This window comes from Leptonychotes weddellii, chromosome 13 (assembly GCF_054177405.1).
Source record: "Leptonychotes weddellii isolate Sample4059 chromosome 13, ASM5417740v2, whole genome shotgun sequence".
NCBI lineage: Eukaryota > Metazoa > Chordata > Mammalia > Carnivora > Phocidae > Leptonychotes > Leptonychotes weddellii.
In genome coordinates, this window is record NC_138381.1 from 7,146,699 (window position 1) to 7,162,832 (window position 16,134).

Genomic DNA, 16,134 nt, shown 5'->3' on the forward strand with positions numbered 1-16,134 from the left:
CTCTTTTGATCCTTCCCAGTCCTAGGCCAGAGTTAATCTACTTTCCTTCTTTATAGATTTGCCTGTTATGGAAACTTCATAAAAAAGCAATCATATAGTATGTGTTTTTTTGTGACTGTTTTTTTTTTTCCACTTAGCATAATGTTTTCACGGTTGATCCATGTTGTATTATGTGTCAGTACTTAATTTCTTTTTATTGCTAAAAATATTCCACTGATGGATAGACCACATTTTATTTACCCATTCATCATTTGATGGACATTCGGATTTTTCCACGTTTTGGCTATCATGAATAATACCTCTACGGACATTCATGTACAGGTTTTTGTGTGGACATACAGTTATGTGGGCTTTTTTGTTTTGTTTTGTTTTTTGTTGCATTATTCTTGATTTGGATTTATTTTATTTTCAAGGATTGTGCTTAGAATGTGTATTCATGCACAGTTTTACTGGTTACCAATCACTTCAGCATGTATATTTGACAAAAAAGCTTCTTAGTCCTTTTTGTTGAATCTGCCACTGAACAGTGCTGCAAAGCATTGAATATATATTGTGTGTGAGCCAAATACTAGAGCAGTTATTTTGTTGTTCAGTATCTTCTTGAATCTCATCCCTTTAAAATAGTATTAAAATAAAATGTGATTTTTTTTTTTTTTTTTTTTGGTGATAACGAGATTTTAGTTCCCTCAGCTAGAACATCTAGCAGGATTTGCCAGTGAAGCTAGTTAGTCCTTTTATTTGTTGTTTTGCTAATTCTTAATTAACCAGGGAATTAATATGCTCCAAAGTGATTTAGGACAGAGTGAAAAAATTTTTCTCTAACATGTACATTAGGGCCACTTTAGACATCCAACTTTACATTTTTAAATTTAGTTTCTAACTTTTGTAAAAGAAAAATTATTTTATTAAAAAAAAAAACCTAACAGGATCTCTTTTGATCTGTAAGCTTACATTTGATATACAAAGGTGAAAGGAATCATTAAAAAATAAAAACGTTAGTGTATTTGAGTACTACTAACATAAATAACTAGGATAATTTTCTCTAGATAAAATATAAAAGTTTATTTAAATATATTAGATGAGTTTGAATTTCTTAACCTCTGTGCCCTCCCCTTTTATTGATCTTCTTCTCTATACTTGGCCTAAAAATGCTGAAAACGTGGAATACATATCTTCTGAATATTTAAATTTTTCCCTTAAAATCAATTGAACTGTTTCTGTGGAATTACCTAAATTTACTTTTCCAAACTTTATTTAGTTTAAAATGTCAGATCTTTCTTGATGTTACATAGTCCCGAAGTTATATAGTACTAATTCTTCCCCCGAAGGCATTAGTTTATTACAAAGGAAAAATTAAACTTCACAGTGGAGAAACCGGGTAGATACCCCTTTGACCAAATGGCTGAAGTTAACACTACCAATACTGGTACAAATAGGAATCATGCTTTTCCCGCTGGGATGCACTGAAGCTCTACTCATGAGGAAACACCAAACATCAGACGTTCTACAAAGTAACTGGCCTGTGCTCTTTGCAAAATGTCAAGGCCCTGAAAGACAAAGCAAGTCTGAGGAAATCTTCCAGTTTAGAACCCAAAGAGACATGACAGCTAAATGCAAGGTGTGATCCTGAATCGGATCCAAACAAGAACTCTGGAGCTACAAAGGACATTAGTGCGACAATATGCCAAATTTGGAAAAGGTCTATAGATTAGAGGCTACCACTGTGTCACTATTAATTTTCTGTTTGCTAATTGTACTGTGATTATAAAAGACAAAGTTTGTTTAGGAAATTAATTTAGGGCCGAAGGGGCATTTGCAACTTACAAGCAGTTCATAAGAAGATAGGTATATAGGTAGATAAAATGTGGTAAAACATTAATATATAGGGATCTGGGCCAAGGTATGTGGGAATTCTTTGTACTCTTGTACTTTCTGTAAGTCTGAATTTATTCAAAGTATGTTTTTTTAAAAAAGAGATAAATGAGGGTCATGAGGGAAAGTCTTGAGGCAGATTAACAAAGATAGCTTTCTTATTAACAATCCCTTGTTGAGTTTTCTGGGAAAGGTCCACAGTCTCATATCTTCAGTTCTTAAAATCCAGAATCTCTGAAACCTTGAAAGTTTTCTCAGAACTCACTTGGTGTAAAACTTGCCTGTACCTGAGTACTGTTGCTGCAGAACCTGAGCAGTATTGATTTGAGGTGGTCTTTCTTTCTTTCTGCATCCTGCTTACTGTGATTGTACATGTGTCACTCTATAGAAATACTTACTTCCTCGTGGGGTGTTTCCCAAGATCCCACTGAAGGTGTGAGTTAATGTAGGGTTCATGTATCATGCTGTTTTTCTAAAATCTAAAATATTTTGAATTCTAAAGCACTTCTGGCCCCTAGAGCTTTAGAAAAAGAGTTGTAGACCGTCTGTTTGTTCCTCGGTGTCTGAATGCTCGAGGGCAGAAAACGTGCGCTGCCCTTCTTGTCTTGGCTCTTATACTGTCACCAAAGGCAGACACACACACACACACACACACACACACTCACACACTCACACTCACACAGAGTGGAGGAGTTGGATGGCTGCTTCCTTGGCCTCAGGGTGGAGATGAGTCTGGCACTAAGGAAATTCCCCAACCATCTCTCCTTTGGCACTTTCAGGGACTTTCCTCTGAATATCAGAACTTGTGAATATTGTACATAAGCACAAAGTGAACAAAATCATGATAATCTTTATGCTTATTTTCAGTAATGGGTCAGCATGAAACTACATCAGCACAGCTTCCTCGTGGCACATCCCTTCCTGCCCCTCTGCCCAGGCAGTGTGTGGTCACTCCACCTCTCCTGTCAGCCGTGTGCGGCCTGCTGGACGGCCTCTTGGCTATCGCTCCCGGAGACACTGCCCGTGCTTTCCGGCAAGCCCGGCTCGTAGAGCTTCTCTGCAGGTAAGACAGGCGGGGTGGCAGAGATGAATTGACGCCAGCTCTGCTCATGACTTGGTGTAAGACTTCATGTGTCCTGGGAATTTATCTTTACTTTTTTTTGGCTCATTAGATTGCAGGTTTCTGCTTTTGCCAGAATTGTCTTGACAGTTTTAGTTTGGATCTATTACAGCATTCATATTGGTTTGTTATGTCGACTATTATGCACTCCCACCTTCCTGATTTTTTTTTTTTTTTTTTTTTTTTTTTTTTTTAATAATTGAGAGGTTCTTGGGGCGCCTGGGTGGCTCAGTTGGTTAAGCGACTGCCTTCGGCTCAGGTCATGATCCTGGAGTCCCGGGATCGAGTTCCGCATCGGGCTCCCTGCTCGGCAGGGAGCCTGCTTCTCCCTCTGACCCTCCCCCTCTCATGTGCTCTGTCTCATTCTCTCTCTCTCAAATAAATAAATAAAATCTTTAAAAAAAAAAATAATAATTGAGAGGTTCTAAACCTTATTTGTCCTCCATCACACTTGGCCATTCTAAATGGAAGTGAAAGAGGTCAGGGATTTATCTCCCTAGGGTTGTATCAGAATCGTGGCCATGGGTTGAAAATCATGGTTTAAATTCATTTGGAGTTTTTTTCATTATTGGAGATTAAACTCTTTTATTAGAAAGTACTCTGATAGGGGCGCCTGGGTGGCTCAGTTGGTTAAGCGACTGCCTTCGGCTCAGGTCATGATCCTGGAGTCCCGGGATCGAGTCCCGCATCGGGCTCCCTGCTCGGCGGGGAGCCTGCTTCTTCTCCCTCTGACCCTCCCCCCTCTCATGTGCTCTCTCTCTCTCATTCTCCCTGTCTCAAATAAATAAATAAAATCTTAAAAAAAAAAAAAAAAAAAAAGAAAGTACTCTGATAAAATTTAGGAAATCATGATTTTGTTCTTTCATTTAGCTATATTAATGAGCTTATATGGCAGGACCTTTGGATGATCATATTGGTTATATGGTATAGTAAAAAAGGCTGTAGATCCTTAATCAGCCTGACTTAAGGTCTGATTATAGTTCATTCGCTCCCTAGCATTGTAGTCTTGGGGAAGTTATTTTAATCTCTGGGGTGTCATTAATAACATCTGTTTAGTGGGGTTAGTGTGAGGATTAAGTGATGATGTCTGGGACGCTCTTTCTTTATAGTAACTGTTCCTTTTCTTTCTTCCCACATCCAGATAGCCAGTGTACCTCCTCCTGTTGACCACTTAGTCGTTTGCATTTCTCTGCCTGTGAACATTCGCCATATGAAATTTCTTCTTCTTCTTTGCCAAATCACAGTGCCTTCTTTTTCTTTTCAGGATATTAAGAAAACTCTAAAAAGAAAGAAATATCCCTTGTTTCATCTCACTTTTCATTACTCGTTTACCATTTATAATAAGCCGTGGTGTGTGAGTTTGTTCATATTTCCTTGTCATCTTTCTACTGTGAGACCTACTAGAGTTGGAAAAGGAACCCACTAGTCGATTGCCTTTTCCCTGTGGATGTTTTCCTGCCTCGAGAACAATCAAAATGGAGCTTTGGGAATCCTCTGGCTTCTCAAGAGTCAGCTAAGAGTCTGCTGTGAAATTGAGGCCACAGAGCTATTAAAGGATCTTTTATGGCAAAGGCTTGTCATATTCTGTACCTGTTCTTTATTCCTGACTTAAAACAATTTTCCTGTTTGTTTTGCATTGTTTTGTTTTTTACTTTCTAAATCAGAACTTATTTCCTAGCAAGTATTTTTCCTATTTTACAGAGGAAACTAACCACCAAGGTTTTTTTTTGTTTGCTTTCCTTCTGAAAGAGCTTCATTATATTTTATTCTGCTTTTCATTAGATATTTTTTGCTTCCCATGTTTATTGGACAAGATCTTTTCCTGTGTTCTAAAATATTATAGGATACCTTTTTGTATACATTTATTGTCTTTATGAAAATCTTTTCTCTTTTTTGTTTTTACTTTCTATTTGAGTATAGTTGACACACAGTGTCACATTACTTTCAGGTGTGCATCTTCATTATTCGACAGATTTATGTGTTATGCTCTGTTCACCACAAGCAGAGCTACCATCCTGTCCTGTTACATCGCTGTTACAGTATCATTGACTGTATTCCTTATGCTGTGCCTTTTATTCCCATGACTTACTCATTCCATAACTGGAGGCCTCTATCTCCCACTCCCCTTCCCCAACACCCCCACCCATGTTCCCTCTGGCAGCCATCAGTTTGTTCTCTGTAAAGATCTTTTCTCCTAAATTCTATTCAAGGTTATATTCAAACTTCAAATACTAATTTATTAATTTTTAATAAGCAGCATACTCCTCATCTGGAGGGGTTTCTTTTTTTATTTTTTCTCTTCTTCGCAGTATTGCAGATGCCACCCTCCTAGAGAGCTGTGTCCAGGAGCTGAAGGCTCCACTGCCTTTGTCACCTCCAGTTGAACACACTCAGGCTCAGGTAAGTGTCACGTCTCCCTCTCGCTCATGTCTGTTTGCTTTAAGTGCCAGAAACATAAATTCTGCCAAGAATATACTAACCATAGGAGAGGGATGGAAATCTTTCAGGATATACATGGTATGATGAGGTTACTTGAAATAGGTTACATAACATTTTAATCCGAGACATCTTTGCATGGTGAAATAAAGCAGCAGGGTTTAAAGATTTAGATTCTCTTCCTGATTCCATTATTAACCAGCTATAAATGTTTACCCACAGATCTGGATATCTTTGAGCACCATATTATAAAAAGAGGACGTTGTATAGACCACCTTCTCATTCTATGATTTTAGACTATGTCTATCATTTTCACCTAAATTGAAGTTGTTAAAATACATGGTGATTAAATTCTTTGTATTTTCAAAACCCAATCTAATAAAAATAAATTTATTTTTGTTCCTTTACAGATATTTACTATTTTTAAGTTCTTGCTTGTAGCTAGCATCTTTATGTAAAGTATGCTTAACAATTCCTTGTGTAGTTGTTGCTAATAGAAATGTTACCTCAAATCAGATTTTAAGAAGGGCTACAAGATTTATTTAGTGTGATAATTAAAGGTGGAACAGACCAGTATCTCTTGCTTTGTGGTGCTGTCTTTGAGGTTTCTGAATAGGGCAGACAACCCTTTTACAAGGTTGGGTAACACAGTGTGCATCATCTTCAAAACACTTTTCCCAGGGCAGTGTCTTCACTTTTGAGTGTGTTTATTTGCATAAGACTATCTCCTCCATTTCACTGTCTATCCATCCAGCAAATTTTTATTGAGGGCCTACTGTGTACCAGGATCTTGCCTGTGCAAATAAATACTCTTCCCCTCAAGTTGGGAGAGCAGATCATGAGCAAATCCATATGTACCTGCTGATGATAGACGTCTGAGAAGAAAAACTAAAACCGGAGACAGGGAATGACATCAGAGCTGGGAGGTTAAGGCTTTTCCACTTAGGGTGGTCAGGGAGGTTCTTTCAGACAGGGACATGTAACCTGAAGTATGTGAGGAAGCTAGTCCTGGGGGACACTGCAGGACCCCTGAGATTGGGATATGTTTGGTCTGTCCAAACAATATCAAGGAGGCCAGAGTAGCTAGAGTGAATCTGTGAGGGGGAGATGAGGTTGGAGGCTGCGGTGAGCTCCATGAAGGCAGGGCTTTGCCTGTTCTTACATATCAGTTGTATTCTGGATGCTGAGCGCAGTGCCTGTCCCATGGAAGGTGCTCATTTAGTACTTGTGGAATGAATGAATAACAACAGTAGCACACATTTCCGGAGTGCTTGTTTGTACTAATTTATGTAATCGTCACAATAGTCACATGAAGTATCATTAGTGGCCTCATTTTAAAAATAAATGACTGGAAATGTCCAGGGTTGCTCACATAGAAAGGGGCAGAGCCAGGATTCCAGCTCATACAGGTTGGTTCCAGAACTTACACTCTTACTCACTTCATCACCTGACCTTCTGTAGGTTAAGTGCTTCTTGGCTGTTTGTCCTCACACAAGATTACTCATTCATTCCAGAAAAGTTCTGGAACCTCTTCTCTGCCAGATTATGTTCTAGATGCCAGTGACAGAGGTGTGAACAAAGCAAACACACATGCCTCCCCACATGAATTCTGTCCTCGGTGCAGAAGACAGTAAGCAGTAAATAAAATGTGAAGTGTTTTATCAGCTGGTGACAAATGGTATGGGCAAAACGAGGGTGGGTGAAAGGGTGTGTGGCAGAGGGAGAGCGTGCTATGTTTTGTCAGGGTGGTCAGAGGAGGCCTCACAAGGGTGAGATCTGAGCTGAGAGTGTAGAGGCGCCGAGGAAGTGGCGAGTGTGGCTGGGCGGAGCGCGTGGGCTCGTGAGAGGCTTCAGTGATTCTGTGGTTCTCTCTCGGATGCTTCTCGTTGGTCTCACCTTCCATGGCTTATCTGTTTCTGGTAACACTTCATGCATCAGAGTCAGACTTGCTGTAACTGCAATCAGTAGAGTACAAAGGCAACAAAAAAGACTTCATAGCAATAAGGAAATTAAATGTTACAAACTTGCATTTTACCTGATAGGAGATGTGTTGAAGAGTATTTTGTAATCTTTCTTTATAAAATTGTATGATATGTGGCATTGGAATGCCCCTTTCTACTTCCAGAATATATTGATTCCACAGTTTAGCTACTTAAAAACTATAAAGGTGTTCTTTCTCTCAATGGAATTTGAAATTTGACTTTGAAAATACTGCTTTGTTTGGTATTATTATACTTGACAGTGTTAATGTGGTCATTAATGGCATGTTTATGAGAATACTTTGTGCTATGCATTCCTTTTAGATCTTTAAAAATTATGATTAATATTTTTAGTTTTTTATTAACATACATTACAAAGAAAGTAACTTATAATGCATAGAAAGCTGAAATATCACTGAGCTAGACTTTTCATATAATATGTTTTGTTTTCCTTTATCTCTTTTTTCAAATAGGTATCCTTTCTCCTAGAATACCTGTCATCTTTGTCCAGGCTTCTGCAGTCATGTTTATTGGTAGATCCCAACCTTGTGATTCAGGATGAGCTTCTGAAACCTCTTATCACAAACATCATTGGGGTCCTCACCATATGCACCAAAGATGTCTTAGGTAAGCTTTATTTCTTTAAGTTTAGGATGGAAGCAAATGATATTGAGGAAAAAAGTCTTACTCTGCACCAGATACTCACTTCAAGGTTAAATTTTATGTTGTGCTTTGCCAATATTTTGGAAGGCTTTTATAATGTGTTTTATAGTTTGGATCTTTTAAGTGGTTCCAGGAAACCATTTGAGACAAATATGTAGTATAGTGAAAGAATATCCCCTGTGCTGTCCAGTTTAAATGAGGGGAAAGTTCTGTATGTAATATTAGCAAGTACAGTGAGTTTCAGGTAGTAATTATTCTTATAAGCTATGGGTACAGCCAAATGACCTACTAATAACTTATTTGCAATAACAAGTATCAGTAAGTGTAGCATATAATATCAAACATTTTGATAAAGTCCTAAATTATTGAAAAATACACTCTGATGAAAAGTTGCATTAGAGCACTTAATAGAAGAGAAAATTAAAACAATATAGAATCTTTAACAGAATTAAAATACAATAATTAAAAGATTTTATAATGAAGTAATCGATAATTTGGCTATTGCTAAATGGCTCTTTGCATGTTAATTATTACTTAGGTTTTTGAATTTTATAGATTTGTTTGGTTTTAGGTGAGTGAAATGTTTTATGATGCCAGCAAATCTAGTCCTCAGTGTCTCATTAGTGTTAAAATATTCTGGTGCTAGAAGAATAGTAATTCTTTACTTGGAAATTTTACAGGTGGTAGTGATGTCCTAACTAAGCAAATCAGGATAGACCATGCATTCACTATGAGGGTGATATCACCCCTCAAGAAACAAAAATTGAATCTTGGGGGAAAGGGGTGGGGGAAAAAAATCTTAGCTGTTACAATGGTTTGTGGCCCTTCAGAGCTCATTTCTACCCAATAAAATCTTATTCCTTAGTATTTAATTTCTCTTGTTGGGTTTCTTAGATATCACTTGGGAGGCACTGATATTGAGCTCAGAGAAGATAAACAGGAGATAAATATCATTGCTAAAAACTGTAGTGTATAGATGGTTGTGACTGGAGGACTTTGATTCAACACTTGATCCCAAAGTCATATGGCCAGATATCCCAGAGTCATATCATGTCTTGATTGTCATTGGCTGACTTGTGGATTGTTCTTTTAATTGATTCTCTTGCTTTTGTGTGTGACTTGGGCTTTGAGAATTAAATACAAATAGTATATGTTTTATTATTATATAAGTTAATTGGCCCATCATTAATTACGTCAATTGCTGAAAATAAAGTAAAAAATGTCACTGATACCTGAGTATATGTCTGGCAGCTGGTTAAGTTAGAAGTCATTTTCTCATATCTAGCAAAAAGTAAAAGTTCAGTAACAATTTTTTAAGAAATGAGTTTTAAAAATTTTTCTGGAAAAGTAGTTGTGAATTGTTTTATAAAATATTGATTATCTTTCTAGTATATATTTATATGATTTGCTAATTTTCATATGTAATTCAATACATTTTATAGGAGCAAGTAAACCATATTGAAAGTTATTTAGCAAAAGTAGTTATAAAGTTAAGTTAAATGTTAATTGCTTTTCAATTTTTAATTTTAACTTTTAACTTAAATATTTTATTTGGCTATCTTGACTAAAATCAGTAAGCTTTATACCTAATTCTTTTTATGCATAAAGTACAGATATACTGAATCTGTATTCAGATATATAGATATACAGAATCTATGGAATTAAAACTTCATGGGGATGATGAGGAGGAAACATATGTCTGAAAAGACTCCTTATAGAGCTGAGAATGACAAAATGGTTGAGACACACACCAAGGATTGCTATAATCCGAACTCCTGGAATATGCCATTTCCAAAAGAACCCTGAAATGGAAGTCCTTAGTTTGCTTGGTAACAGAGTTTGGCAAAAGCCGCCAGATAGTACCGGTGGCGTGGTCAGAGAAGATAGTCCTAGGATTACTGCTTCTCCGGAACCCCGCTTTGCCACGTGGAGAGAAGGGAAAGCCGTCCTTACAATAGAAGGTTAATTGCTGTTTTCTCAGCCACAGGCAAAGGTGCAGAATCCTCTTTAGTGTCATGTTTTCACTGAGGGGCAGTACTCTTGGTTGTTTAATGAAATTCTCCTTTCTTCTCTGCCATGACCTTGGCACATTGGGCTTTCTTCTTTCACCCCTGCATAAAGAGGATAAAGACAACAGGAGAAACTTTACTTTATTAAAAGTAGCACAAACAATGCCATGCTTTTATAGTATGCACAATGTGTGTTTCCTAGGTTATGACTTGTCATACCTTCTGAATTGTTACTAAATATGTGTTAATGAGAGGAGGATGCATGAGTGTGTATCTGTCTTTATGTAGGGGTAGATGAGAGAGAACTTTAAGAAGCAGTGAAAAAGTTAATTAAAATAAATTTTGGATCGGGCGCCTGGGTGGCTCAGTTGGTTAGGCGACTGCCTTCGGCTCAGGTCATGATCCTGGAGTCCCGGGATCGAGTCCCGCATCGGGCTCCCTGCTCGGCAGGGAGTCTGCTTCTCCCTCTGACCCTCCCCCCTCTCATGTGCTCTCTCTCTCTCAAATAAATAAATAAAATCTTTAAAAAAAAAATAAATAAATTTTGGATCATGCTGAATTACATTTGTTTTCGTCTAACAGGTGCGTGCCTCTTAAGTGTAATGAAGTATCTGGTGAGCTTTGTATTTCCTATTCTTTGTGTTAATAACTTGAATTGTTTTCATTAATGTCATAGATGTAGAGTTGATGTCGGCTTTTTATCACACGTGGACACATTTATTTAACCTTCTGGCTACACTCCTGAGGAAAGCTGCTATTGCCTCTCTCCCGTCTATGACAGCAGGTCTGGCCAAGCACTGGACGGCGGTGATCGGTAAGAAGATACTCGCACTAGGCTGTGGATCTTTCTGCTAATGAAAATTAAGATAATCATTATTTACAATTTTTATATATTTTTTTCTTAAAATTAAGTAATTACGGCATGGCATTTGAAAGAGAAACCAGGTATTTACTTTGAGAAATTTGGAGTGCTCTTGAGGAGCCTCAAAAATGCATTTTTGAAAAATTGAAACCCAGTTCAAAAAACTATAAAAACAAGTTAAGAAAATCCTGTGGTATTATGAAGAGACATGTGATGTGACATGATTATAAAACAATGAGAAAGATTTTCCTTTTGTTGATGTAGAAACCAGTCTCTTTCCTGACATATATGCACTATAAGTGGGTAAACCTGCACCTAAAATTCTGTATATATGATAACATGGAAACTTATAATAAAAATAGTGTCTTGTGTCAAGACAAGGATTTTCTTATAGTACAGAAATGGTTAAGAGTGTAGTATAGTTAAGTATTTTTAGAAGATGTTTTCCATATAAGTAACTAGCATAAACAAATTTTTTTAAATAACTACTAATTTTTCATAAGGTCTCTTTCAAATTTTAGCATAGCAAGAAGACTTTTTTTAAACATAAATGCATATAAATAACATTTATGTTACTTTTTAAAAATGGCTAGTTTAAATGTATTCAAAATTGAGTTCTTTTAAGCTTCCAAGTTACCACTAATTCAGTCAACTTGTTTTTTTCACATTTTAGTTTATCATTTGGTCATTCTATAGATTTAGATGGATGGTACATTTTGTAACCAGAGTGGTAGTGTTGAAGTAAGTTTTATGGAGAAATACATGTTCAGTAAGAAGCAAAATTGTTTGTTATCTGGAAGATAGGAGTTCTGAGTTTACCTAAGAGGAAAAGTGTCCATTTAGAAATCATTATTTTGTTAAAAGAGATTAAAGCTGAAAGAGATTGACTAATTGAGATTTTCTTACATCCATTGTGGGGAAATTTAGTTTACCACCTGAGTCACTGCTAACATAAAGCACGGTACTAATGTGGGACACCTAAGCCAAGTGGTCAGATGTGGCCCGCTGCTTGTTTTGGTAAATAAGATTGTGTTGGAACCCTGCCACCTGTCCTCATTTACATGTTGCCTACGGCTGCTTCCCTGCTACAGTGGTCAGGTTGAATAGCTATGACAAAGGCCTACGACCTGGAAAGCGTACAATACTCATTTCTTCTCTGACCCTTTGCAGAAAAAGTTTGCTGGTCCCTGCTTTAAGCCTGCTTACCTGACACTTTCCCTAGTGATAAAATAAGAATTCAGAATCTTTCTGAGTTTACTGTGTCCTTATTCAAAACGCACACACAGTTTATATAATATGGTGCTAATCAGAAATAAGTTACTACATAAACAGCTAGCTTTGATAATAGTAATGTTTATGAAAACATAACTAATAAAAATGATTGTTGCTATTCCTTATCATGGAGTTGTTTTTGTTTGTTTTTAGTTTCCATCCCATATGCTCGTACATATTTAAAACATCTTATGATCACTTTGTAACTTGTGTTATCTAGAACAGTCTTTTCTCAGACCTGAGTCATATTTAGACATCATTTAAATGATCATAATTCTCACGAAACGCCACTCTCACTAAATTATTTTTCTTGTGTTACTTAAGAAAATAAGAATTTCTTTTAGCCTAAATGTAGGTAGAAATTCTTATGGTTATAACTCTTATAGAAGTATAAATTCCAAATGATATAAAAGTAAAACATAACAAAATTACAAACCAGTTGTACTCAAATTAATAAAATTAATATGCATCAAATGTTTCTTTGATGAAATCAGTGATCATAACAGAAAATTAATAATGACTGATTCAGTGTAGAGTCTTTTAAGTTGGCTTGCCTATTCTTTCTAATCTGTGTTATGTTTGCAAATTTGTGCATAACCACTTTTGTTCTGTATTCTGAACTACCATGAAACGTTTGTTTCTGCACCATGCCAACACTGCATACTAACTCTTGTAAGTACTGTTTAGCATCAACTTGTTTGAAAACAGAAACACAATTATGCGGTGGTGATCTAGATAATTCGGAGTACAGTTACATGAAATTTTGTTTCGTAAGCACTGAAATAAAAATTAAAAAGTTAAAAACTCCAGAGACTTTGTGGATCCCAAAAAGACCCCAGAGGGAATCAGTACTCATCTATATATAATCCTCTTATTTTGGGTCTTAGCAAATATTGTGTGTGTGTGCATTTTTTTTTAAGATTTTATTTATTTATTTGACAGAGACACAGTGAGAGAGGGAACACAGCAGGGGGAGGGGGAGTGGGAGAGGGAGAAGCAGGCTTCCCGCGGAGCAGGGAACCCGATGCGGGGCTGATGCAGGGCTCAATCCCAGGACCCTGGGATCATGACCTGAGCCGAAGGCAGAATGCTTAACGACTGAGCCACCCAGGCACCCCGTGTGTATGTGCATGTGTACACACACATACGCAAACACACTCTTTCATATCAAAAAGAACCCGTATAAAAAGAATAAAATGAGAATTAAATAGATTCCTTGATTCTGTTGTCTTAATATTGACTGTTTAAATTACTTTTAAACACTAGAGTTATTCTCGTGATACTTACAAGTATTGATAGCTTTACTTCATTAGAAATAAAAAGGCTATAAACTTAATTACTCAAATTGATCTGATTCACTTCTTTAATTTTGAAGACATTTTCAAACATTTTAAGGTATTCTCTCTCTCAGATATGTTGTGCACATGTGTGGGTTTGTCTACCACACGCCCTGCGTTATCTACCGCCAGCCTGCAATTCCTTTCTGTTCTCTTGACTGAGGAAGCAAAAAGGCATCTCCAAGATCAGGATAAAGCAAATGTATGCCACCGTCCATCAATGGCTTCACTTCTTGATAAAACTCAGGAAAATCAGAAATCTCTAGAACGACTTAATGAAGTAATTCTTCAGGTATGTGATTTCTTGACCTTTCAAAAACTTTGTTTAGTATTTAAGTGAATCAACTTTCAGTCTTGGCCTTATAAAAATTTTTTTCAATCATTTGAATTAATGTTCATTATGACCATTTAAATGAAACAAAAGCATATAAAGTTAAATTAACCATCTCCTCTCCAGTCCTGGTCCTCTGATGTTGACTAGCTTTTTTAATGATTATGATATAAAAATTCAAAATGAAATATTAGAAATCTAAATCCAGCAGTTTACCAAAATGTAGTGTGCCATGTCATGACCAAAATGGTTATATTGCAGGAATGAAGGTATAATTCATAATGTCTTGCCATTTTAAAGACATGTCTACATCTCTGAACATACATTTGATTTATGTAAGTGAATTACATATATTTAAGGTGGTTTGTCTATAGAGGTAGGCGGAGTTAGTTGGTACATTTATGAGAAAATGCCCTCTTTCTAAACCATGCTGCCTTATAAACTTACTTTTTGCAGTCCTAAAATATGAACCAAGAATTTTGTTCATTGAAAAACATTCTAAAATCACTAAAGTGTGATTTTATAAATAGATTAACCAAAAAAACCTTGAAGTGTTTCCTAAGTTGTGTAGTCATTTTTACAAATAGGAAATTGCTAGATTTTTCAATATTAAGAATCTCTCTTTTTAATAATCATGGTTTATGATTTTTATCTTCTTGCTGAAAGGTGGAAAAGAAATAGACTTGTACCTTGACGGATTTGCTTCCATTCCCCTAGTCAGCCAGCCACATTTTATAAAGACAGAAGGTTTTTCCAGTCTGCCGATTTGTTGCTGTCTCTTTGCTGCTTTGAGTTTGGGGACTTTTGCCCCTTTTCTGCCTGTGGGAGTTATGGCTGTGCAGATCTTGCTGGCATGACCATTCGTGCCTTGTGTGCAGCGGTTCCCATCATGTTGGAAAGCAGACGAGGCTGATAGAGGCAAGGACGGCTGCTGGTCCAGCTCAAACCTACCCACTGAAGGTGGGGCTCAGAGCTCTCGGGGGGCTTTTTGTCTCCCTCTCCTTTGCCCAACAGACTACAGTTACTTTGAGAGCAAAGATAAGGAGACTGATAAAGGGTCCCCTGACATTTTCTCCTGTCTCCAGGAGCTCCTTCAGAAGCTGAAACTCAAGGGGGAAAAGATCCTCACAGCATTGCTCAAAGTCACTTACTCTTGGGAGGCCACAGCCTCCCTCAGTCCACTCAGCTCTTCATAGCTTAAAACCAAAGCTGGATAATGTCCCAGTTGTCTCAGTCCCCATCAGAACAACAGGCTTTATTTGATTAACTGAGTCTGATTTTGCACTTCAAAGAATATTATAAGAGGACACTCAAATTCACACATTTACAGTGGTCTTCCCCCAATTCAAAAGCATTATTAATCTCCTAACTTTGGCTTTAGTGGAGCTCTTTTCCCTAGGGAAGGGGCCTTCGATCTTACCGATCTTACCACTCTTAAGGACATACTTTCCCCTTCAGGGAATGTAAATGATTCCTGAAGTCCCACATCCTTTTCTTGCCCTCAGTGAGGGGAGTGCACCTGCCCCTCTCCCCTGCCCAGGCCAGGAATGCCCAGTAGCTCTGGGAGCCTTGACCATAGCCATGACCGTGAGTCCTGGAGCCAGTCCTCCTGGACCAGGTGAAATGTAAAGACCTCCAGCCAGGCCAAACCAAAGCTGTTTTATTTCCTAGCTGCTTTCTCTCCCTTGTTGGTCATGCTGTTTCAAGGAATCGTGATTAGGCTTGTGATAATATGAGTCCCTGTTGGTTGATGCACCAGATTAAAATAAATGTACATAGGAAAAATTCTGTGCCACAGGAATTTTTAAAATTTACCTTGCTCCTTATTTTTCCTTAATATTTTATAATATTCATTATTAAAGCTATCATTTATAATCTTTGCTGTTACCTTCTTGGCCAAAGAAAACGAGGTATCCTAGAGCCACAGGGTATCTCAGTGATTTTCCTAATGACTAGCCAATTTTCCTCTCCATTTCCTCCAGATTATAAAAGATGTAAAGTATTCTGTGTGGATATGGACACTTTAACCACTTATATAAGCTGTTTTTCCTAATAAATCATACTCTTCTTGTTCACGTAAACAGTAGAATATAAATACGTGACATTTGTTAGAAGGGCACAAGCAAGTTTAAGACAAAGAAAGTAAAGAAAGGAAGTGTCCCTGTGACATACTAATGAGAAGAAGTATGCCTCCCATGAGATGGGACATTTATTAATGAGCTTTTTAAAACTACAAACGCTGTGTTTTCTTTG

The 16,134-nt window shown here is 37.2% G+C and overlaps 1 protein-coding gene across 4 annotated transcripts in view; it reads left to right on the forward strand.

Annotated features, from left to right (window-relative positions):
- RTTN (rotatin) overlaps positions 1-16,134 on the forward strand; it is a 153,137-nt gene that overhangs the window by 109,966 nt on the left and 27,037 nt on the right. For all 4 annotated transcript variants that reach the window (XM_081801040.1, XM_081801041.1, XM_081801042.1 and 1 more), the window contains 5 exons: positions 2,740-2,935; positions 5,302-5,392; positions 7,881-8,034; positions 10,756-10,893; positions 13,625-13,842. In XM_081801040.1, the coding sequence (XP_081657166.1) occupies positions 2,740-2,935; positions 5,302-5,392; positions 7,881-8,034; positions 10,756-10,893; positions 13,625-13,842 (797 nt within the window). The remainder of the gene's footprint in view (positions 1-2,739; positions 2,936-5,301; positions 5,393-7,880; positions 8,035-10,755; positions 10,894-13,624; positions 13,843-16,134) is intronic.